Source organism: Pungitius pungitius, chromosome 10 (genome assembly GCF_949316345.1).
Source record: "Pungitius pungitius chromosome 10, fPunPun2.1, whole genome shotgun sequence".
NCBI lineage: Eukaryota > Metazoa > Chordata > Actinopteri > Perciformes > Gasterosteidae > Pungitius > Pungitius pungitius.
This window is the reverse complement of record NC_084909.1, coordinates 10,906,070-10,930,269: the sequence shown is the minus strand read 5'-3', so window position 1 is coordinate 10,930,269 and position 24,200 is coordinate 10,906,070. Positions and strand designations below refer to the sequence as shown.

The window sequence follows — 24,200 nt, the reverse complement described above, 5'->3', positions numbered from 1 at the left end:
TAAGACGGAGACACAGTGTGACGTAAGTAAGTACTTTCGTCATTTGTTAACAAGCAAAGACATCATATCAAAGCCAGGCTAAACATCTTCTCATGTAGACAGCTCCAAGTGGCATTTTCCTGAAAAACATAATCTCAAAAGACATTTCACACTCGCTGGCTTGCTGCTGTTAAGATTCCTTAAATTTGTCACCTCTTGTCTTGTCATGGGCTCTCAACTTTACAATTTACACAATCTCAATTTACTTGTACCTTTAGAGAAGAAATGTGGTATTAATCTTTATTTATTTTAATGTATGCATTTATGCCTCCTAAACACAAAGACAACAGAAACAAATGTTGTTTACTCTCTAGTTTACCAAGTCAGTAATTTCCTAAAACCGCTGTGCACTGTGACATCAAACGTTACAGCAGGAATCAGCTTCTGGGCATCGAGGAAATAAGCTGTGTCAGCAGCCAGCTGGATCAATTAGGCAGAATATCAGCAGCGTCATCCTCTGAATAACCGATGAACGGACCACAAAAGAAATGCTTCCTGACGCTACGACTGGTACAGCAGCCAACAGAGTGGTCTGCACACTGCGACCATGCCACGCGTGGCTGTGAGAAGTGTGTGATCCTAGCACTGCTGGAGGAGAGGTTGAAACCACTATAAAACAATCTACAGTAGCACTGGAACATGGACATTTATCATCTTAGCGGTGACTAATCACAAAACGAAGGGCTGCTGTTCCAGTTAGAGTTCAGTATTTGTGTTTGCGTGCTGCTCTCATCATTGTCCTCCTCAGTCTTTAGTTTTTTTTAGAAGAGTCCACTTAGGTCTCCACTTTCCCATACGTGCCCTCGGGAGGGCGATACTGTTTGGGAAAGGCTTTGAGCTGCAGGGAGTTGAAGGCGTATTTACGACATCCCACATTCTTCATGGTGTTCTCTCTCCTACAGCCCTCACTGTGGGGAAGCAGAAGCTATGCATTATTTACATCTCTATGTATTTTACAACGCACAAGCAATAAAATGGGCTGGTTGTGTGACTTTTCAACGTCATCGGCTGACCTGCGCATGCAGTCCAAAGCCTGGTAGAAGACCTGTGGCGCGAGGGCGTGCTCCTGCTGCAGGATCTGACACTGCTCCAGCGTCACAGACATGGCTGTGCGGTCCTTGGCACTTTTACAGCTGGTGAAACGCACCCCGTTCAGGCGGCGGCATACCTTTAGGGTTAAGACAGAGAGGTCAGAGGAAGACGGAGCTTTTAAATTAGCATCGAGGGGAGAGGGAAGTCTACCTCGGCTGCTTGCCACAAAATCTCCACGTTCTTGCTTTTCTTGGCGTTCACATTCTGTTTTAGTTGTTTGAGCAGCTCGGGCAGATTGGTGGTACTGCGAGAGCGAGGCAGACCTGAGGAGAGAACAAAGAGGTAAGGAGGAGAGTTGAATATGAGAAAAAGGTCATCAGAGGTGCTTTGCACGTATGCGTGTGTAAACTCACAGTCTTCTGACAGGACGTCTTTAAATTGGTCGTAGTACAAGCTGAGGCGAGTCACGTTCTCCTTGTTGATCACGTCTTGTAGTGACGTGTCTCCAAACCTGGATACACATTTGGATTTTAGAGTGGAGGTCTTTAATGACAAACACCCACTTGTCCTTCCGTAGTCTACCTTCCCCTTCCCAAAGTAATGTCCTTTCTAAATATTCCATCTTTCTACTTCAGACTTACTGCATGCAGGTTTAATGTGTTATTCAGGGTACAGATGTTTTTAAACGTCATATTCTCAACCCAGTTACATTATCTTTAAACCAGGAGCCTTAATCACTTCATCCATTCAATCCTAATTCAAACCATTTTTTTACTTTACATGTTCTCAATGACACCTTTTGAATAAGGAGGAGAAAAATTCCCGTTTGACTATAATAAAACTTGAGGTCATAAATCTGACGTGTTATATTGTATTGTTTCTCTGTCCTCCAGCCCTCAGCCTCCCCGTCCTCTGATCTCAGGGACTCACTTCTCAGCCAGCGTCTGCTGTTCGTTGATCCCCACGTTGAACAGGACGGGCTGCACGCGCAGCAGCATCCCGTTCTGGATATCTCGCGGCAGCGTGTCGAACATCGCCCCGGACATGGGAACCCTGACGTTGAAGCCGCTGCGGTTTCCGGTGATCACCGGCAGCATGTCCGGAGCGAAGCCGGAAGAGGCCTGGGTAACTTTGAATGTGACATTTCTCAGGTCCATCACTCCAACGCTCATATCCTCCAACATGGCCAGTTCCTCACCTTCAAGACACAAAGAACCATCACAGAAAGGCAGCGCAGAGGAGACACTGACATATGTTTGCTTGATATCACAAAGTCTGCGTGATGACACATTTGCTCCAGTCGAGGTTACCATAAGTGCTGAGCAGGCCCTCATACTGCACCAGTAAGCCAATGGTGTGGAGCTGCCTGAGGAAGCCCGAGTCACAGAGAGAGTTCCTCAGCTTGATAATGAAGCCGCAGATCAGCGCCGTCAGCTGCGAGAAGCATAACTCGGTATCAATACGCTCGTGTCTTCAAAAGCAATTCGTCAATGCTTATACGTATGTGTGAAAAAGCCAGGAGGGCCGGGAGTGCGAAGACACACGCCGACGGACCGTCTGACAGAAGACAACGTCGCGGCGGTACTGCAGGGGGAGGCTCGTGGCGATGGTGGGGGCGCTGTCCTGCATCAGCACGAACACCATGGCCTTCTTGGCCTTGTCGCTCAGCAGAGAGGCACAATCGGTCAGCGAGGTGAGGAGAGGGTACAGAGCGTCGCTCCACTCGCCTGCAGACACGCCGCACATCACTACACACAAGTATGCCTACACACAGGTGGGGCAGGAAGGCTTCATATCATACGTCATCATCACAGCAATTGTAGAGGAAATATTGCTCTCACCTGGAGACTTTTTTTCCACCTCTGTGCCGATATCTACAGCTGAGAGAAAGTTTGTTGAAAAAAGGACTTTTAGATTTTAAATATCCAGCGACAGGAAGTTAGCGTGACTACCTAGAGACGTGAAAGGAATGTACGGGTCTGGTGTGAGAATGATGGGTGTTCCTGGTTACTATGGATACCTCAGGGGAGGGTGTGTGTCTGGGTACCTTTCTTGGTGTTACCCGTTTCCTCGCTGGCGAGCAGGAAGACATCCTCCGAGCTACTGTCGCTCTGGAGTTTGTCTCGCTGCAGCAGACTGTCCACCCTCTGGATCACACACTCCAGGCTCTTGTTCACATTTAGCCAAACCTTATCCTGCACACGGACACATTAAGTAAAGAACACCAACAAATGAACGCAAACAACAAAGAGGTGGATGGATCTTGTCTTACCCAGTCATCCTCATGTAAATCGCCCTGCAAGGAGAAGCGCTTGTTTTTACTCGCTTCGCTGCCTTCCGGAGGAGCCGCGTGGCGGAAAGGCGAGGTAGAGGCGCGAGACGGGGAGATGGGGGGGCGGGAGGGGGAGGCTGGCTGGCGGGAGGGGGAGCGAGACGGGGAACAGGAGGAGGGTGACAGGGAGGAGGAGGACGGGGACGGGGTGCTTTGCAGGGTGGTCTCCGGGCGGGCGGACGCCAGGGCGAGGATGGCCGAGGAGAGCAGCTTGGAGTCACACACGCTCACCAGCTGACGGGTCTGCGAGAGGAGAGGTGAGGACACCGGGAGGCGGTGTGGTCACATGTGGTTATACTATGTGGCAATACATTGATGGAAAAAACAAAACAAGCTCTTTAATGTTCAATAAAATAAGGGATGAAATGCAGTTTGTTTTCTGTTAGCAGAAGATGACGACTTTATTATTATTATACATATATCACATATATCACATATATCCACAGACACAATTCAGTTAAGGGGTCAATGCTTCTGTGAATTTGCATCTATTTTATAAGTCATTTTCTTTTACAGAAGCAGAGGGAGATGAAGAAGTAAAATAATCTACACTTCAGCACTAGATTAACGGGATGCAGTTGTGCTCACAGCATCGTACCTTCTCGGACAGGATAGCCAGGGTTCTCTCCAGAGCGTTGGCTGAGCGCTCCTTGGCGGCTCGCGACAGGCGTTCGGCGTAGTAACACACTTGTGTCTTCAGAGTGTTTATTTGACCGATGAGCTCTTTTGATTTCACTACATCCTGGGGCTGGTATGCCATTCCTTTGGAGCCAGAACCAGCAGAGCTTTGGGTGTGTGATAAAGCGGGTGTGAAAGACAAAGAAGATGAGTATCAAAGACATGGCAACAACATGAAAACACAGAATAATGTTACAGTACACTACTTGTCACCTCACCTTTCCTCCTCGTATTTGCTGATTGATTGAAGCAAAACAAATAACAAAGGAAGTTGAATTACAACTCGTTAAATCAAACACGACCATGACGCTTTTGTGTTTTCCTTTTTTTGCTCTACTCACTGTTTCCTGGCTTCTTCGAGCCGATGCAGCAGTTTTCGGAGGCCGCAGCCTTTAAAGCCTTGATAATGTGCTGCAGGTGCACCAATAGTCACAACGTCGTACGTCCGGTCTGATCAGAGGACACAATGAAGAAGACGCAATAAGAGACTGGACGAATAATGTTATAAAAACCTGAGAGAACCATATGTTTGCAGTATATAAACCTACCATAGCCAGACTCTCCCTGCACTCTTATCCTCTGGATGTGCAGATTAGTAGGAATAAACTCCAACTTCCTCTCAGCTTTCAAGGTACTAGACTTAAAAGAAGGACCTGAGAGAGAGCAGAAAGGGAAGATTTGCTTTGTATCTATGAATAAAGTAACACGTTCTACATAATGTGTGTAAGATGTTCCAGGGGAACTCAACAATTTTGTTGCCCTTTCTTAAAAATGATTGATTGAAAGTGTTTAAAAGATCGGGGACCCTGTGACACAAATGTAATATAACGCCCTGCAATCGGTGTATAAGCACCTGAAACTAATAATTATTGTGTTTTCCTCAGCTTAAAATGAGCCCTTCACATCCACATAACGAGAGGGTCTTTGCTTTAAAAAGAGCTTTTTGTGATTGTGCGTTAACAGAAGCTCAATGTGAAATTCCAACATGAAGGAATGTAAAACCAGAACGTAAGCTCCACAACGCGCTGGTTTTACTGAGGTAGGGTCCTGTGGAAAGGATCCCCTCTGAGGAGAACGGCGTGTGTATGTCTACGTGTACTCGCTGTGACTGATTCATTGTGTTTCTGACCTTTGTATTCATGCAGGTCACTTATGGTCTCCTGGTAGGTGAGGATGATGGTCTGATAATGAGTGATGATCTGCCTCCTGAGGTTCTCCCAACATGGGGACAGCTCTCCTAGTTCCTCTAGCTCACACACCCTGCAACACACACACACACACACACACGCCTTTACCATCAGGACACCCAGCGCCGATGATGTCACAGCTGTTTGATGTTAGTACTGCTTGTTCAGTGAAGGTCTGCTCAGCAGGTTCGACTTCTCAAGTCGCCCACATTACAATAAACCATCGGTGAGAATGGCAGCGTAATGTTCTCGTATAAATTTGAATAGACTTTTTCTTTTCAAATGACATACACCACAAATTTGTGTTTTTTACAAGACAATTAATGGAAAACTAGAAAAAGGATATGCGTGATACATGAAAATTGACATTGCTTTGCATAAAAGGGTCACTGCGCTACAACAACCTGCTGCTCCTCTGCAAAGATGATAACGCCTCTGATGGGTAATACAGCGATAGTTTACCTGACAGCATCTTCCTCCAGCAGCAGCTTGACAAACTGTCGAGGAATATGCAGGGAGAGAACACTCTCCGCCATCTGCTCCAGGACCCGAAGGTGGTTGCCGTCGGTGGTGGGGAGCCGGTACATTCGAGACATGACGCCCCCGAACACTGAAGCAGACCGAAATAAAACCATCACGTGGCATCAGACTGTCACTGAACTCCCACTGACAGGATATCTACAGTTCAAATAGACACACACTCACCAGCCTTCAGCAACGGGTCTTTGCACAGAGACAAAGACTTGGATTTGATGCCCATGGATTCAGTCAGGCTTTCGTCAACAGGGAGAACCATCTGACACATAAAAAAACAATGTTATCAACCCGCGATTCAACTAGAAAGAGGTTGGGGCTGCTGCTACTGAGACGCGCAGAATAAAGTGAGGATGAATAGATTTTCTAGATCTGTAACTTTTATATTCATCAATTAACTATTGCCTTCTTCTCTTCTTCATTTTGATGTAACGTTGATGTCATTCAGTTTAATGTTAAGTACAAACAGCAGACAATACTCGTAAAACTTCCGCTCACCCTTCCATTGACGGTGTCTCCTCTCTGTAATCTTGCAACGGGAGCTCTCTGCTCTCGCTTCTCCTCGATCTGCCAGGCGATGACGGTGATGTTCCCCACGCGGTTGCTCTCCGCCGACCTGACCCACAGGGACGTTGACCAAATGAAACTTCCCCGAACCTGAGTAGCATCTCGTCACCCTTGGAAGAAACGGTTCTCAGTGTGTGGTGTCAGCCTCTTACCTGAGAGTCAGGTGCAGTCTGTGGTGTTGGTCCTGCAGTAGCTCTTTCACAGAAAACATGGCTGAACCGAGCATGTACATCTGTCACACACACACACACACACACACACATGATTCATAGAATTTCCATCAAGATAAGCGTAGACTATTTAAGCATTTGTTGGATAAGAATTGTACTCCCATCCTAACAGGATGGTCTTGTGAGACGTGGTCCTCGCGGCGGCGGCCTTACCGTGCCCTGTGTGCGGTCCTTCACGTCGTAGACAGAAAGCTTGACCTGAGTCTGCTGAGTGATCAGAGAGTCCTGAAAGAACGCCACGCTGCTCAAAAAGATTGGGTTACTGGTGCCCTGAAGACAGAAGGAGGGAGAGAGACAAATTGGTTTGGAAGTCTCCAACGGCAGTTAGGGGGCAAGGGGAAGCGGAGAGCCTTGTACCTCTATGATTTCAGTTTGGGCATGCTTGGTCCAGAAGGCCTGCGGCGGGGTGGTGCAGCTGACAGCAACGAAGCTGGTTGGCTTGCGGTCCAGAGAGGGCGTGACCAGCTCGCTGCAGGCTGCAGCAACGTAGAGACATGGGAAGAGATGACAGACAGTGGGATTTGATGGAGGGATCGTCACTTATCTGTGTGAGGAGCGGGATGCTGTGATTGTGAGTTGCTGTTTACAGTAATGCTTTTAGGTTGAACAATGGATCAAAACAACATGGCGTTGCACACAAAGAAAGTTGTCGCTTTGGCTAATAAACGATCATGTGTCAAGATCATCCGAAGCTGCCTGATTATGGGCAACTGTAAACATGGATAAATTACCAATTTAAACTAATGTGGTGAACATGTTGGCCAGCAGTTGTAAAAAAACATGGGACACCATGATCTTTCATTTGGAGTTAAGCATAGGTTTGAATGTAAATCAAATATTTGCTCTCTGTTTAGATCTCCGCCAACTACTCTGATAAATTTGGTTTATTTGGCTATTATTGCTCAAAATAAACACCAGAGTAAATAAATAAAAATAAATCATAACGAATGAACGGTGCAGTGTTACTCATTCATGTGTATCTGTGTGGAGCACCAACAAAGAGGGCTTTCCTGTGTAGTAACTAGGATCAGTTCTGTTCATGAGATTTGAGTACGCTCAACTACCTCAGCTCATTAGGCCTACTGGTGTAAATGAAGCAGTCCATATAAGGTGGAAGTTCAGCAGCAATGCATGTGTTGCTTCTTCCTCAATTTTATTCTGAAAGGGAAAAAAAGGCCTGAAAATATTGCGTCCATTTTCTTAACACTAGTAGATGATCAGTCAGAGGTGATAGGTCTGTGTGTTAATTTACTTTTTGCTTTGGAATTTGTGCCCATGCACCACAAAGGAGACAAAGTGTTTGTGTGTGTTACCTTGTACTCATCTCCTTGAACTTACCCACACTGAACTCCAGCACAGGCTCGTCCGGATCCTGACTGTTGCCTGTTGGATAGAATGAAAGGAGGAGAGGAAGCTCTTTATAACGGCCTGTCCTTTCATCACCAATGAGGTACACTGGTTACCATGGTAGCAGTTACTTAGTTACCCGAGAGAGCCAGCCCCATCATCTCAGCCGAGAGATCAAACGTGTTGGCCCGGTAGACCGACCACGGCCGATGGCGGGGGCTTCGCTCCTTGCCGGACATGTTGGGTGGGCGGCGGGGGCCGAGGATGGATTTGAGGAGAAAAGGGCTGAAGTATTGGAACGCAAAACTCTGTCCGTCAGTTCTTTGAAACGCTCACGCGTTTATTACGTGTAACGGTAGATCTGAAAGAAGAAAACCACAGAGTGATCATCTGCTGTCCCCCACAGACGGACCGGGCAGATTCATCTAGTTCATCCTTTCATTCATATGGCAGCTGAGCTCAGAGCAGTAAGACAGAATTATGAAAACCGCTGCAATTACCAGAGGTGTGGACTCGAGTCATGTGACTTGGACTCGAGTCAGACTCGAGTCATGAATTTGATGACTTCAGACTCGACTCGACAATACGTACAAAGACTTGCAACTCGACTTGGACTTGAACACCGATGACTCGTGACTTGACTTGGACTCGAGCCTTTTGACTCGAGAAGACTTGCTACTTCCCATGAAAACTGGGGGAAAACATTTTCACACCACCGCGCCGCTCTGTTTATCTGCATCTGTCAAAAAAATGTGCGCCACCTGTATGCAGAGAGCGCGCGCTGCCTGCACAACATCCAATCACTGCAGTCCATTTTACCGAATCAACGAGACAGCTCGTTCATGGTTACAAAAATCGGGATTTTTGAACCCCGATTCAGACTCCGATGGAAATCCTCGCCAACATTATGTCAACGTCCGTTTTAAAGTAGTGTAATGAGCTGAGTTAAAGTTATTAGTTAATCAGTTATGCAGATGTTGCATGTGTTCACGTTATGCTCCGTTACCAGCTGTAGTTACGCGAGACAGCCCGAGTTTTGGGGGGCCGTGTATGCGGAAGTGTTCGTTCGGCGTGGTGACGGCCAACAGTGACCGAAGTTGAGTTGTTTTATATAAATAAATGCAGCGGAGTTGCAAGCCAGTCATCGCCTCCTTATTTACGCTACAGCATTGGGGTGAGCGTTACAGTACTATAACACAGTCACAGTCGATCCACCATTACCCTTCCCTTCGTAGTCTAGGTCTGTGAGGCAGCGCACCATCACCCAGGGTTCCCCGTCCCCACTATAATAAAATGACTCGAAATGACTCGAAACTAAAATGGTACGACTTGTGACTCGACTTGAGACTTGTTGGCTTTGACTTGTGACTCGACTTGGGACTTGCTTCGTCTTTGACTCGACTTGACTCGGGACTCGAGGGCAATGACTTGAGACTTACTTGTGACTTGCACAACAGTGACTTGTTCCCAAGAAGGTACAAACAATGCAGTCTCCAGTGTTTATGCAAAGAATAACTAACGGGAGGTTGGATGTGTTGGCATGATGCTCCGTTCTGAGATGAGCACGATTGAAAGTGGAATAGTTTCTTACTGTGATAATACAAGGAGCCCAGTGGGGGGAAAGTGTGACTTTTCACACAGGATCGGGTGTTGCAGCACACTGAATCTTCACCTTCTTTTTACAGTCGCTATTTGTGCTTTACTGGTGTCTTTTTCACCTTTCTGACTGACTAATTAAAAAACAGTATAAGACAGATATTTAAATGGGTAAGTGTATGCACTTTCTGCATTAAATGGATCTGCACCCGACATAATATTTTATGATAGTGTAAGTCTTAACTTATAATAAAGTATTTTTTTATCTTGTCTCTGTTTACGATGATTTTTGTGTCCAAAAGATATGAAGATATGACAATCAATGTACAGTATATGTTGGTTCTTCTCTGAAAGATAATAGTAAGTCATTCTTTAATTAATTTTTTGTGAGAAAAAAATGTCACATTAATAACCCATAATATTCTGTCATGGACTACTGATCATATTATGATGTTCTGACCCGCCAGTGGTGGAACACAAGAGGACAGACAGCGGGTCACCGAGATCGCCGACCACGAATATAAATAGCAAACTCGATACTAATCTGCAGTTTTGTTAAATGCTGCTCTGAAACAAGTAGTGAATAACATACGATTACATACATACCGTTTTGTATCGTATAAACAGAGCGAGGACCAGGTACAAACACCTCACTTTACCCACACAGGCCTTATGTAACAGTAATTAGTCCGATGCTCATTTTAATGCCTCTGCTGGGCGCGCGGCGTTAAGAGCTGCTCGTGTTCGTACCTGATTAACACGGCTCTTGCCAAACTTATGCTCAACAGCGGGAGAAGAGGAAACTGAGACTCTGCCAAGTGTGGAACACGGTGAAAACACCGCTGTGCAGTAAGTGTGAGGATATTTGGATTTTCTTTTCCTCAGATGAGCACAAGTGGGAATCAGAGGAGGAGTAACACACACACACACACACACACAGGAAGTGGGGGAACATTGGTGTGTGAAGAAAATGTGAAAGGTTAAAAAGAAATACAAAAAAAAGATGCAGGCGGTTGTGTGATGACTAACTTGAACTGAAAGGTGCTTCAAATTGAACTGTTTTCAGTGCTCAGTTAACGTTTCCTCCTCGGTGCTTGTGTCTGTGTGCCACACAAATACACACTTGCCTTTGCTCAGATTAATGACGTGGCATACATTTCTCCTCCTCTGCGCTGTAACATACATATTCCTGGTGGATTGAGAGCATCTGCTGCAGTGATTTTTCGGTCCATTCGTCATTACACCGACAAAAGGGGAACAAACACGTTCACGCGCGAGGACTTGTGCACCGGAGGTCTATTTTTAAACGCTGTGGATGGGTTTTGACGTCACATGCCACGCGCAGGCGAACTCAAAGTCGTCTGCACAGGGCCGGGTCTAGGCAGGGGCAAATAAATGTTGTGCCCCCTCAAACTAAATCTACTAAGCACATAAACTAAGCACAATGCCCCCTCAAGATTTGTGGCTGCCCCCTCATACATGCCTGTCTAGACCCGGCCCTGCGTCTGCATAGTCACACACACTAAGTCCAGAGTGTGAGCGCGAGGCTCTCTGCCAGTGTAATCTCTGTTTCGGCACCTCCGTGGGAGACCATAACCGATCACAATTACGCCGCTGACGCTCTGCCTCATTACGCTGTGTGGGAGTCATTGTCAATGGGAGCTGCCTTTTGAAATGCTGCAATCTGCCTTGGGAAGCTCTCTAGGAAACCCATCGTGGATCTAATGGAAAACCACAGGGAGCCTCAGATCATCATCGCCGTCACATCTGTCCGCTGCATGAAGTCTACTTGATGATGGACAAAAGGCCCGGGAGCGGAGCTGAACCCTCCTCTCGATCAATTGATCATTGGATGGAAATATTATTCTCTGGTTCCACCTTACAAAGATACTGGGATTGTTTTCATTTGTTTTACATCACTATAGATGGACGTCAGACCGTTAAAAACATGTGGAGACATCCTGTGGCATTCTAGAGAATAAATGAGTTATTAAATAATCATATTGATAAACCATGAAGTAAAAATGTAAAAATGTTATGGTTTCTTTTGTATTCATTAAAAAGTGTTTATTATTGTCTTGACTAATCAATTGGTCTAGAAAATGCCCCAAAAAAGTGAAGAATTCCTCAAGGTGCTCGTTTTATTTGACAAACAGTCCCAAAGGGGATGATATTCAAATGATTATGATCTAATGCAGTAAAGAGCAGCCCATTTTTATTCATGAGAAACTGGAACCAAATAATGTGTTTACTCTTGCTTGAAAAAAGACTAAAACTATAATTAGGGACGGTGTGAAAACGATTCAGCTCTTGTTGACAGATTCAGATTCGTTGATGTAGATTTCTGAATAAGGGCACCAGGCAGCCACACTGAGGAAGCGCATCTGGGCAAAACGCTGAATACTGACCAGTTCCACAGCTGCTGCTCTCTAGGTGACCTTTAACCCCAGATAGGCAAAACAGTTCAATGGGAGAGGGACAACTCTGGTTTTCCAGCTTCAATGAAAGAAGAATAAGAAGAAGAGATAGAATACACAAATAAAGGGTGCGAGTTATGTAGTAAAATTAGGCACACAGTGGAGACAGACCCACTTAGTGAGGCTGGCGATGTTGTCAGTACCGGCTACACTGCAGTGCTCCTCTCTCAGAAGTCCTTAACACAACCCCTTCTCATCCCTTTACATCTCTCCCGAATGCCCCTTCATCTGCTCTGTCATCATTCTCCACGTTTTCTGTCATTTTATTCTCCGGCCGTCTTCCTTTCCTGTGACTCCCCCCCCCCTTCCCCCCACCGTAGCCATGGTTTCCCTCTCAATTTCAATCTATTGATTTTGTTCCGGTCCAGAGCTGAGCTTAGCTGCCTCTGATCTACAATTGTCTCCTTGATGTAGTAAGCATGCAGACAACCAACTACACAACCACACATATATGAATAGCTTGGATTGATTAAAGAGGCATGGAATATGCAAACGTGTTTACTCCCAAAGGAAAACATTTATCCACACGGAGAAACATGAGATGCGAACGAAAGCGTGAGGAGGAAACATCACTGTTGTTACCAAGACAACGGTACGCTGAGAAACCTTTGATTATGATGAATGGTGAATGAATTGCAGGATGATGCTATAGGATCCCACGTGCATGGTTGTACAGTAGGTCTTTACTCGAGGTATCAGGAGACACACACACACACACACACAAACAGCCCACGCAGAGGTGAGAGACAGACAAACTGAGGAAGCTGTAAGAGGTGATCACAAATCTCCATTTAATTCCCTCTCTGTTATGAAAAGATTGAAACAATGAGTCAACAGATCAAATATAATCCTTTCCGCTCTGTTGGGGACAGCTGGGCGGCCTGCAATAGGGCGATGCGTTGCTTCGTCAGCAACACATCCGGTTTAAGATGTAATGTGTATGTCCAATAAAACCAACATGTATGTGACATTTCCCCTCATAATCCTACATCAACACTACACGTGAAACAGGGCGTCATCCGGGCTTCTCAGGAGCCTATTTGTGCACTAGAGCTGTCCGAATGGGAATCTATTTATGGCAGCGTTGGCCAAATATATATTATAATAATAATACATTATTATACATTTCTCAAGTGGATACAAAATGATCCTCTGACACTAAGACAATAACAGCTATTGCGTCATGATATCTGCTGATGCTCATTCGGTGAGGCTGCCGCATGGTGCTGCAGATCCTACAGCACAATAAACATACCATGAATATGAGTAGAAACAGAAAGATGGACATTTGAGTTCTCGCCATGGTGTGTAAACATGTATTATTCCGCTGCTGCTGCGAGCTGCTGTCCCCTCCTTTAACACAGCATCTACCGATACGCACAAACGGCATCGACGAACCTTTAAATAACCAGAGGTCACACGAGAAACACACGCAAATATGAATATGTCATACCGTTGGGAGAAATGCGATGTTCTCTTTTCATATTGATGGGCGTCCTGGCTGCTACTCGACGATGTCTGCAGTCGAGACTCGCCCTGACTCCCTCTGACACATCGAGACGTAACATCTCCGCCGTGAGCACATCCCGCTGCTCTCCACGGGGGGGCGCCGTCGGGCTGCCACCGTCCCACCTCAGATGAACTCACGTGGTACTATGGGTATGCGTTCATGGGGACAGCGTTGGTATTTTCACACACAGCCAAATAGAAACGTATGTGTCATTCGATTATCAGGGAGGCACAAGTTACGAAAAATGCGAATAATAGATAAATACTTAGCGCGAGTCCCCGTGGATCTCGCTTAATTGTTTGAATGATTTCGTTTTTTGTAAAGAAGTATTGTTTGTCATAATGATAAAAAGCAAATTCAACACCAGTCCACATATTAGTAATTGTATGATAAATACTGGCCCTGAAGATAAATCATGAGATTCCTAATTGAAGATCTGAGACACAAAACGTATTGAAAAGTTGTCAAGATAACAATAAAACCATAAATGGTTTAGATATTAATTTTAGATTATGATATACTGTGTATGCTACACATATTTTCATCTCTGACCACTGATTTAATCTATGTTGTGTTGAGCATTGAACTCAAGATAAATGCATTTAGTTATTCGCATTATAGGGAGGCAGTTGCATGAATTGGGGTCTGAACCACTTCGGGTATCTCTGAAGCTTTTTGAGTTACAAGACAAAGTTGAAACTCGTGTTCTTCAGGATTCTAGTGTCACCGAAACTCAAAAGTGGTCCCTGAATGAAACACAGCGCCTCACCCGTTTAATCTGCCGCAAGGTGACAGCCAATCAGAGCGGGGCTCGGGGGCGCGCCCAGACTGTGTCGGAAGTCGAGGACGCGCAGCAGGTAAACCACAGGTGTGTTGTACCGCAGTTTGAAGGAGACCTACCCGGACCACGCTACCTTGAGCTCCGAAAAGAAGTCCATCAAGGCTTCGCTTGGTTGAAGACGGAGTGAGAGCAGGGAAACATTCAAGTCATCAATTTTAAAAGGAGAAGCTAAGTTTCTTCACACAATTTTCCCCCCCTCTTTTATCAACACCAAATTTAGATAAATTGATCAGTATACAGTTGGACGGCTGTGTATTGGCTATGGATTTGGCCACAATGGATTTAAGCATAACAAGACAAAGAGGAATTTTACTCTTCATTTTCACATGTTCAAGTCTCGTGCATGGCTCCAGGGGAGAAATCCCAGGCAGACCAACCGGCGGGGTCACAATTCTGCCACCGATTAAGCCTGACAGCGGCCCCCAGGCGTATCCAGATGCCGAAAAGGAGAATATGCCAATGTTTACAATGAATTACTCAAGAATACAGATACCATTTGAGATCACTCTTTGGGTGCTTCTGGCTTCATTCGCAAAAATTGGTGAATAACCTTAACATTTGCTGCTGATGGATTTTTTTTTTGTCGCCTTGTTTTTTTTAACCATATCTCTTTTTCTCAGGTTTCCATGTGTACAAAAAGATCACCGTCTGGGTGCCAGAGTCCTGCCTCCTTATCACCATTGGTCTGATCGTGGGCGGCATCATGCACTCTGTCCACGAGGAGCCACCTGCTGTCCTCCGCAGCAACGTCTTCTTCCTCTACCTGCTGCCCCCGATTGTCCTCGACTCGGGCTACTTCATGCCCACCAGGCCTTTTTTTGAGAACATTGGCACGGTCCGTTACCAAGCAGCCACAGATTCACCAAGCCGGATTGAATGTTTCCTTCTCCTCTGAAGCCATTTGACCCCCTCCCCCCTGCATGTGTCTGCAGGTGCTGTGGTTTGCAGTGGTGGGGACTCTGTGGAACAGCATCGGCATTGGCATGTCCCTGTATGCCATATGCCAGATCGAGGCGTTTGGTGTGCAGGACATCAACCTCCAGGAGAACCTGCTGTTTGCCGCCATCATCTCGGCCGTGGACCCCGTGGCCGTGCTGAGCGTGTTTGAGGACGTGTCTGTGAACGAGCAGCTCTACATCGTGGTGTTTGGGGAATGCCTCTTCAACGATGCTGTCACTGTGGTGAGCGCCTCGAGGCAGAGGCTTAAAAAGTTTTGCTTAGTGGGTTTTAAAAAAAACAAAACAATGCAAACAAAAGTTCTCTAACTCTGTGACTTTCTGCCACATGTGTCCCACTGTCCTCAGGACTACTCCTTGTTATGAAAACACTGAGCAAAGATCATGTTGTTGTTCTTTCTCTAGCGACTCAGCTCAGGTTTTTCAAGATAGCGTACGATTAGTTCACTTACTTTTAAGGGTTAATATGCCTAAATGAGAACATAAAGGGTGTCTGTGCACAGGCAAGATTGCTGAACAGATAAATAACAAAAAACTGGAAGTGATATAAGGGACAAGGAAAACTAGAGCAGTGTCATGTTGGATGCTTGTTTGCTCAGATGCAGCCAAACCTGTTTTTGAGGTTGCTAACATTTGGCTGTGAGGGAGGAGTTAACTCTGACAGACTTTTGTCTGAAACTTCAATGAAGTGAGTTCATGCTCAAATTTCCCCCTTCATCCTCTTGTTGTTGCATTCAAACAGAAACACACACACACACACACACATCCACTCTTAGCTTTGGCGTGGCTCTCCTTTTGTTAAATACACAGTAGCAGATGCAGATGGTGAAGAAACACATTGACCCAGTTACACACATTTGTCGAGACACCTTTTTGAAGACCTGTACCCATGAATCAACTTGTACTGTTTGCCAAAATTACAAATACTTCCAAAAAGTTACAGGGGCTTAATGGTGTGTGGCACACGGACATTGCAATAGGTTCCTTTTTATAAAATATTGAGGTCCCAGAGTTACTATTGCTACGCCCTTGATTGTGAGTGCCGGAAAATCACATCAAGTTTTCTACCTGCAGATGTACCTTTGATGAATGTTGACCGTGTTAACCCTCCGGTTTGACAGGCTCGTCCCAGAGCGGGTCTGATATTCTGTATTTCTCTTCATTAGACCTCACCGTCCGTGTATAGTCATAGAGCCTATCCCTTAAGTGCTATTCAGCTCACATGTGATCCAAAAACTGGTAAAACGCTTCACTGAGCCAAATTGTAGCATGTTCCTCCATTGGTACTTAAATACATGTACTAGTATTGCTTATTGTAAAGACCATCCCACATGCAGTATTTTCTTTAGCTCTTTTTAAAGAAAAGTCCACAAATATATTCGCTCTGTCCTGACTGCATATTTTAAAATACTACAACAGCATGAAAAAGAAGTGAGTGGCCCTTGTTCTTTGTCAGAACAGGAGGAGAGAAATGAAGCCGGTTGCGCTGGCAAAAAATCTCCACTACCACCGAGTCATTTGGTGTGTGTGTGTGTGTGGTGAAATGAGATTATCAAAATGTAAACAGCGCAGAGTAAATATTCCAGAAAATCACTGTTATCTTCAACTGCGTCGTTAAGAGGCCGCAGCCCCTGACACCGCCCGAGACCTCGCATGTTCGTGCACGTGTTTGCACGCATGCAAAGCTGCACGTGAAACGTTGCTGGCGTGCATGAGTGCTTCAACGTGCCTGTGTGCACATCTTTTATCAGGTGCTGTACAACATGTTCAACTTCGTGGCGGAGATGCCGGTGGTGGAGCCGGTGGATGTTTTCCTCGGGGTGGCGCGGTTCTTCGTGGTCGGGCTCGGCGGGATGGGTTTCGGCGTCTTGTTTGGCTTCGCGGCCGCCTTCACCACAAGGTTCACCTCCAAGGTCCGAGAAATCGAGCCGCTGTTCGTATTCATGTACAGCTACCTGGCCTATCTGGTGGCCGAACTCTTCACCCTCTCGTCCATCATGGCGTGAGTAGAAATACATTTTCTTACTGTTTCTCTGGGCACAATGCGAGAATCCTGCAGAAAACGCAGCTTCATGTTTTTCTGCAGCATTGTGACCTGTGCGCTCACCATGAAGTACTACGTGGAAGAAAACGTCTCCCAGCGTTCCTGCACAACCATTCGCCATGTGGTCAAGATGCTTGGCTCCATCGCCGAGACCCTCATCTTCTTCTTCCTGGGGGTCGTCACCATAACAACAGATCACGAGTGGAACTGGGGCTACATCCTGCTCACACTGCTGTTTGCTTTCGTATGGAGGGGTCTGGGTAAGGAGAGGGCAGGGGGCGTTATTGCTTGTCTTGGCATCTGTCGGTCCTACTGTACTAATCACAATTTGCAATAAGGACAAGAAAAAAGAAGACAAAATGTTTTTGAAGGGTATACGATTTTAAATATTTTTAAAAATAGCTTTGCAAATGTATTATGAAGTGTAAATTCTACTCAAGTGCTTCTTCAGGCATCAAATCTATACTACACTATTTCAGTCAATAACACTGAATGTAGCCCTGAGATAGTTTGTGCATATTAAAACTCCACAGGGCCTCTTTTAACGGTTTGTCTTAGTAGCTATGAGTAGAAAAATAAAATATAAAAATAGTTAATTAAGGTCACTCATTTTTTGGCTAAACCTCGCCTTGTTACAGGGATGCAACAAAGCACCCTGAATCAGGCTTGAGGCCATGAAGGACAGCAAAACGTTTTTTTTAGCTATAAGTTGCTCGTGTAAAGCTCCATTAATAGATTTGTTTGTTGTTTTATACCTTATATTTTTGTGAAACAAGCTGCATTGTTATACCGTATAATCAGTAAATGAGTTCAGATTAAAATAACATCCCAAAATTGCTTTTCATGCCATCTCAGGTGTCTTGGTGCTGACTCAGATCATCAACCCTTTTCGCACCATTCCATTTAACTTTAAGGATCAATTTGGTTTGGCCTACGGTGGTCTGCGAGGTGCAATTTCTTTTGCCTTGGTCTTCACTCTCCCCGATACCATCGGCCGCAAGCAGCTGTTTGTCACTGCCACCATCGCTGTCATCCTCTTCACTGTCTTTCTCCAGGTAATAAGCATTTTACACTGATGTTGGCTGTAAATCATTTTTATTTTTAACTTTGGTGTGTATATATGCATTAGTGCTGTCAAACGATTCAAATATTTAATCAGAATTAATCACAAATTTGTATCTATTCTAAATGTCCCTTCCTTTCCCTTTTTTCCATATTTTATTTTGATTTTAATGCTCTTATCAACATGGAAAAGGGGATTGGCTTGCTTTTATGCAAATGTTTTATTTTACTGAAAAACAACATTGCCAAACAGTGCAGTATTTTATTAATATTTTATTTTTAAGTGAACAAAGCAGTCAGGCCCCTTATTTCAGAAATAATGAACCCTAACAGTTAGGTTACTAATAAAAGGTAAAGGTAAGCCTACTACTTCTTTACTTTCAGCCAGCTACTCAAACAGACAAGGCTGTTGTCATTTTATAGATGACATATTGTCGGTATTGGATCTAATTGAATAAATACTCTCAGTCAGAGAGAAACAGACTGGCCAGTTTTATGTGAAGCTTGGAAAATGCCACAATTTGAATTTCAAATAAGAATGACTTTAATCAATTTTTGTGGGTTTGTGATTTCAATGCTCTCGTATGCAACTCAATTCCAGACCAGTTCAGAAATACAAGTCTTTCTCTCTCAAAAGAACCAGAAAATTTTTTTGCTCCATTAGAGACTTTCTATATCTTAATTCATTTTAATAAATAATATTAATTAATTTGGAGAGTCAGTTTGGATTTTCAAAGTCCTCTAATTTCTATTTTACTGTCTAATGCTGAATTTCTCCTTCCTCCTCCACAGGGCATCAGTATCCGACCTTTGATTGAGTTCATCAACGTCCGCAGAACCAACCGCAATCTTGACACCATCAATGTGGAGATTCACCGCAGAGTACGCTACACATCGTGATTGTTGTGAACGTGGTGAGCTGTCTACTATTCTGTGCACAGTGTTGACTGGTCTCATTTTGCTCTCAGCTCATGGATCACACCATAGCTGGCATAGAGGACCTCTGTGGGCAGTGGAGCCACTTCTACTGGAAGGACAAGTAAGAGCTTTCCCTCTGCATTGTGCTCATTCTGCTACTAGAACAAGAAGCTTTTATTACCACATATCCTATTTATAGTGTTAAAGAAGTCATAGCTTCCTGTCATGACACTCAAAGAAAATAATCTGCAGTGAAACTGGAAGAGAGGTGGCGGTTATATTTACCTGCTCTTAGTTTCCTCCTTGAGTTTGACAATGCTATTGTTCACTCCTGGACTGTGTGGGAAAGGTTCAGCGTCCGCCATGAGTAGTGCCGGCCTTTTTATGTTTCTTAAATCTTATGTTACGTCTTTACTTCATTTAATGAGGGTTTGAGGGCATAGTAGTTACCTGCATTAACTATTAGCTGTAAGTATTGCTTTATGGTTTTCTGTAAATGTATTTTTTTGAGTTTTACCTTTTTTCAAAAGTAGTTTTCACTCTAAATATACAGTATACACATACAGTATACAATACATATATGTTATACTCTGCTACGTTGAACTAATTTTAGGATTTAGGGTACTGACACAACATCAACAGGAGAGAGAACAGGGAAATATTTAAAGAGAAGATCATAATTCCATGCTTTGTCACAGCAGCAGAATAACAAGAACAGACGCATAATATTGAAGAGTAACTCATTAAAGGCTTGGTAATTATAAAAATGTCAACATGAAAACCAAGACAAAACAAGTCACAAATAACAAATAAATAAGGATAACAAGTTGCAATACAGATTTTGTTTCTATTGGACTCATATTTTAAAACCTTTTGTTACCTCCTGTTACTTTCTCCCTTCTCTTGTGTTTGTATTAACCACACAAACCTAATTCTTTGACCATCATCCTGCGAGAGGGCGTTTACCGATATCTGTCCATGCTGACCAACGGCATCACCTTTCTCTCTGGATCAGGTTCATGAAGTTCAACAATAAAATACTGCGGAAGATCCTGATCAGAGACAACCGCGCTGAGTCCAGTATTGTGGCGCTCTACAAGAAGCTGGAACTGCAGAACGCCATGGAGATCCTGGACGATGTGTCCATCAGCTCTGCTACATCCTTTGTCTCTCCCTCGTATGAAGCCGTCTCCACGTCTCTCTGTTGCTCTGGTGATAACACCAGTGGTTTGTACCGTCATTACAGATCAACGTGCAAGAGGAAATGTCTTTTTTTTCTTTCTACGTGTCTTTTAGTGAGAAACAGAAGGGCTCGGCTAAACCGAAGAAGAAGTTCCTGGCTGCTGACCTGAAGAACATGCATGACATCCTGTCCAAGAACATGTACCAAATCAGGCAACGGGTGAGCTTTTGAATAATATAGTGTAATAGTGTGCAACGCATTGTGCATCTCTTCTTCCTCTCCTTGAAAATATCTATTTGTACTTTGCTATGTTGCATATTTATTATAGTCCTCCATGCATCTGTGAGGTAATTAGATGTTTAATAAAGCAAATGATGAGATGAGATAAATAGAGCACATTGTTAGAGATTAATCCAATGGTTACTTTGTCTACACCTGGGGTCTAATTTGTTACCAGTTCCACAAAGCCATTTTTTTCAAATGGCTTCAGTAACAGCTTAAGGATCTTAAAGAGGTAAAACAATCCAATATTTCATAGTAATTAATAGAAACGTCCAAGTTCCTCTGTTCACCTGATTACACTTCGATGCATCTTCATGGATAATTTCATTGCAAAAAGTCACATTACTGCAGAATATTTTAGCTGTGTTGGGGGGATTGTAATGGCTCATTTTAAAAATGTTGTGTTGATCCTTTACCTCATGTAAGAAATCTGACTTTCACTAATGCAGCAGTTACTACAGTGAACACAAACAACACACACAAAGTAGAACCACTTTGCTCGATTGGGCTGTTGGATAAAGTAAAGGCCACCAGTCTCGCATTTGCTGTTGTTGTGTAGTGAGCTTCCAGCTGCTCACATAGTAGATGCAGATGTTCTACCTGCATGGATCAACAAATCAATGTGCTCCTCAGCCAAGCTCCAAATATTCCATATTCTATAGTTAAATCATTTTGTTTTTTCTTTACGTGAAAATCGAGTTGTGGCACAAAAATTGTCACGAAAGAATATCACATCAAACTATTTGACCTAAAATGCTGAGAACGCTGTTGGTTGGACACGTTTGTCTGTTATCAGGTGAACACATTTTTATTTACGTCTCACTGGATCAGTAGACTTTCCGTGACGCCTTAATAGCACCCAATGTGTTTGTCCCGACAGTCAGCGCTGTTTTGCATAACCACATACCGGGGCCTCCAGTACTTTTCCATCAGTGAAATGACATCACCCACGGAGACGCCTTGATGTGTACACAAACATAGGGGACCATGTGCTTCTGATCTTGTCCTAATAAGACCCTGTTCGTCTCATGTTTCGTCAGTTCTCGGTCTAACTAACAGCTGCAGGTCCAAAAGATCTATGCTGACAGAAGTTTACGCAGCAAAGGAGTGGCAGGTTGCCAATACCAAACAAAGACACGGACCCTTTCAGTTCAGGTGTGGCCGGTTTTGGTCGAGTAATCCGAGCTATTAGGAAGGCCCACCCCTCTGAAAGAATTTTAACACTGCATTTGTCTGTTAGTTGAAGTTGGGTCTATGGGAAATCCTTGTGGCTCGCTTGTAAATGTGTTTGAGATGGGCGCGTCCAACTTGATCAAAATCTGTGAGCGGAAAGGTTTAAATCTGCTGTGAAATAATGTTGAATGTTGTGCTTTTTTGTTTTCTTTAACCAGACGGTGGCGTACACCACTAAGCATGCACTGCCCAACGAAAGCCAGAGCAAGGAGATATTGATAAGACGCCACGCCAGCATCCGCCGCAGCCTCCGACCGGGCAGCTTTCAGTCCTCGGTAAGCAGCTCTGTGACTGTGGGGAGATCCACTTGAGGTATTGCATGAGTTCAAGTAGGGAAGAGAGGCCAGGGAGGGCCGAATTTACCCTTGTGAGGTTGTTTATCTCTCTGCTACCCTGAGATCAAGCGTCCCAAATGAAACAAGTTTCTAAAATTCTTCTGTCTGTCTTTTTGTCTTTCAATTCTTGATTCCCATGTTATCAGGTGGTACCCAAATCCCATAAATACTTCTCTCTTCCTGCTGGGAAAAGCCTGGACTCAAAATTCCCTCCGAGGAGGCCGAGCTATGCAGGTGAGTTAAGGTCCAGATTTCCCTGTTAAAGACCTCCTACTTGGTTTTTATTAATCTTTTTAAATGCAAAATTCTCTTGTTCGGTTTTCTCAGTCTCTCAGAAAATGAAACTTGATCATGTATTTGTGTTTATCAGCTTGGTCGAGCTTTTCGTTTAAGCCACTGTATACGTTAAGACTAAAATGATAAAACCTGAGGCTCAGCCCATCTAGATGTGTGATTAACAGGCCGCCAATGACATTTACAGAGATCCTCGTCTAACCACAAGATTCTTTGATGACTAATTATCAGCAAAAAATTAACCACATTCCCATCAGCCTGAGCTGCATTGCTGCATGCTGACGTTTAGCTTTTTAATGATGTTTGGCTGCACAACATGCGTTGGTGATGACTGACCGCATCTTAATGAGCTTTATTATTGAGGTAAATCTCTGTGCCCACATTTATTTGCCGTTCCCTGAATTCACTTCTGAGGTTTTTTTATAATTTGGCTATGATCTTCCCATGTCGCAGATGATGAGGAAACAATGTCGAAGGTGGCATCACCATCCAGGCGCTCTCGCTTCGTCCAGCCCGCACGCTCCTCCTCCTCCCGAGCCATGATGCCCCTACGCAGGCTGGACACCCTCACAGAGGTGCAGTCTGTCGACATGGTGGACGAGAGCACAGTGGGGGACAGACGCAGGGCGGGTCGGGGAACCTCCAGAACAAGCTCCTCCTCCTCCAGAGATTCCCACATTCCTGCTCCTCACCGTCAGCACTCCTTGGCTGACAACGCTGATAACTTTAGAAGAGGGCATCATGAAGACGACGAAGAGGAGGAGGAGGAGGAGGAGCTGCAGCCTTTGTCCTCACCTCCAAGCTGGGCTGCTGAACCCCGAGAAAACACACAAAACCCTCTGCTCAGGCGGCCTCAGTGGAACCCGAAGAAATAAAAACATCTGGACCGCCACAGACTCCGGGTGTGAAGCAGCTCCAGGGTCTCCATGTAACATCTGAATAGATGACTGGAGGTCCATTCATTCTTTGTCAGAGGTGACCCACCCTGTAAAATGGATAGTAATGTCTTCAAGTCAGGTGTCAACCGCACAAGAAGCACAAGCACAGAACACGCTAGTGAAGCAACAGAATATGAACCATCACCAGTGACCCATTCTGCCAAATTCGCCTGCTGCCGTTAATTCACCAATTCACATTAATGTGATTTTCAAAACTTTAACTTCCTGTAGAATTTTATAGACTACGAAATTTTATTTGGAGTAATTATATCCATTTTCCTATGTAAATATTATACGGTATGAATGTAATACTATGTGTGTTTGAGTATGATTGAGGATACACGTTTTTATATGAACTGAACATGAGGAACTATTGTGGTGCAGTACAAAGTCCTGTTGGGACAAACTGGAGGCCTTGTCAGTCTATTACATTGATGGACCTCACAAGTTTGGGCCCACTTTGTTATTAGTTTTTTGTTTCTGTAATAAACATGATGTTGTTGGAAGCTGATATCAAGCATTCTTAAAGTCAAAATATGTGACACTGCCCACAGAGCAAGAGGATATGGGAAGTAAGTAGGTCAT

General features: G+C 44.5%; 2 protein-coding genes across 2 annotated transcripts; one reads left to right on the top strand and one right to left on the bottom strand.

The window, feature by feature from the left end:
* Positions 1-18: 18 nt before the first annotated feature.
* inpp4aa (inositol polyphosphate-4-phosphatase type I Aa) lies at positions 19-13,603 on the bottom strand. Its single transcript, XM_037489032.2, has 24 exons — positions 13,473-13,603; positions 8,086-8,307; positions 7,938-7,982; positions 6,957-7,075; positions 6,753-6,869; positions 6,522-6,601; positions 6,301-6,418; positions 5,974-6,064; positions 5,731-5,878; positions 5,211-5,341; positions 4,630-4,734; positions 4,423-4,531; positions 4,300-4,317; positions 4,002-4,188; positions 3,344-3,646; positions 3,119-3,266; positions 2,913-2,951; positions 2,626-2,798; positions 2,382-2,505; positions 2,002-2,269; positions 1,485-1,582; positions 1,282-1,394; positions 1,053-1,207; positions 19-947 (listed from the first exon to the last, which is right to left on the bottom strand). The coding sequence occupies exons 2-24, from the start codon at positions 8,183-8,185 to the stop codon at positions 815-817; spliced, it is 2,922 nt and encodes a 973-aa protein (XP_037344929.2). The 5' UTR covers positions 8,186-8,307; positions 13,473-13,603; the 3' UTR covers positions 19-814.
* Positions 13,604-14,364: 761 nt separating this feature from the next.
* On the top strand, positions 14,365-24,167 carry slc9a2 (solute carrier family 9 member 2). The gene is made up of 13 exons (XM_037489381.2): positions 14,365-14,911; positions 14,991-15,205; positions 15,303-15,551; positions 17,078-17,328; positions 17,413-17,630; positions 18,226-18,425; positions 19,225-19,314; positions 19,401-19,471; positions 20,366-20,527; positions 20,647-20,752; positions 22,207-22,323; positions 22,530-22,617; positions 23,131-24,167. Exons 1-13 carry the CDS (start codon positions 14,632-14,634, stop codon positions 23,550-23,552), a joined length of 2,469 nt encoding a protein of 822 aa, XP_037345278.2. The 5' UTR covers positions 14,365-14,631; the 3' UTR covers positions 23,553-24,167.
* Positions 24,168-24,200: the final 33 nt, after the last annotated feature.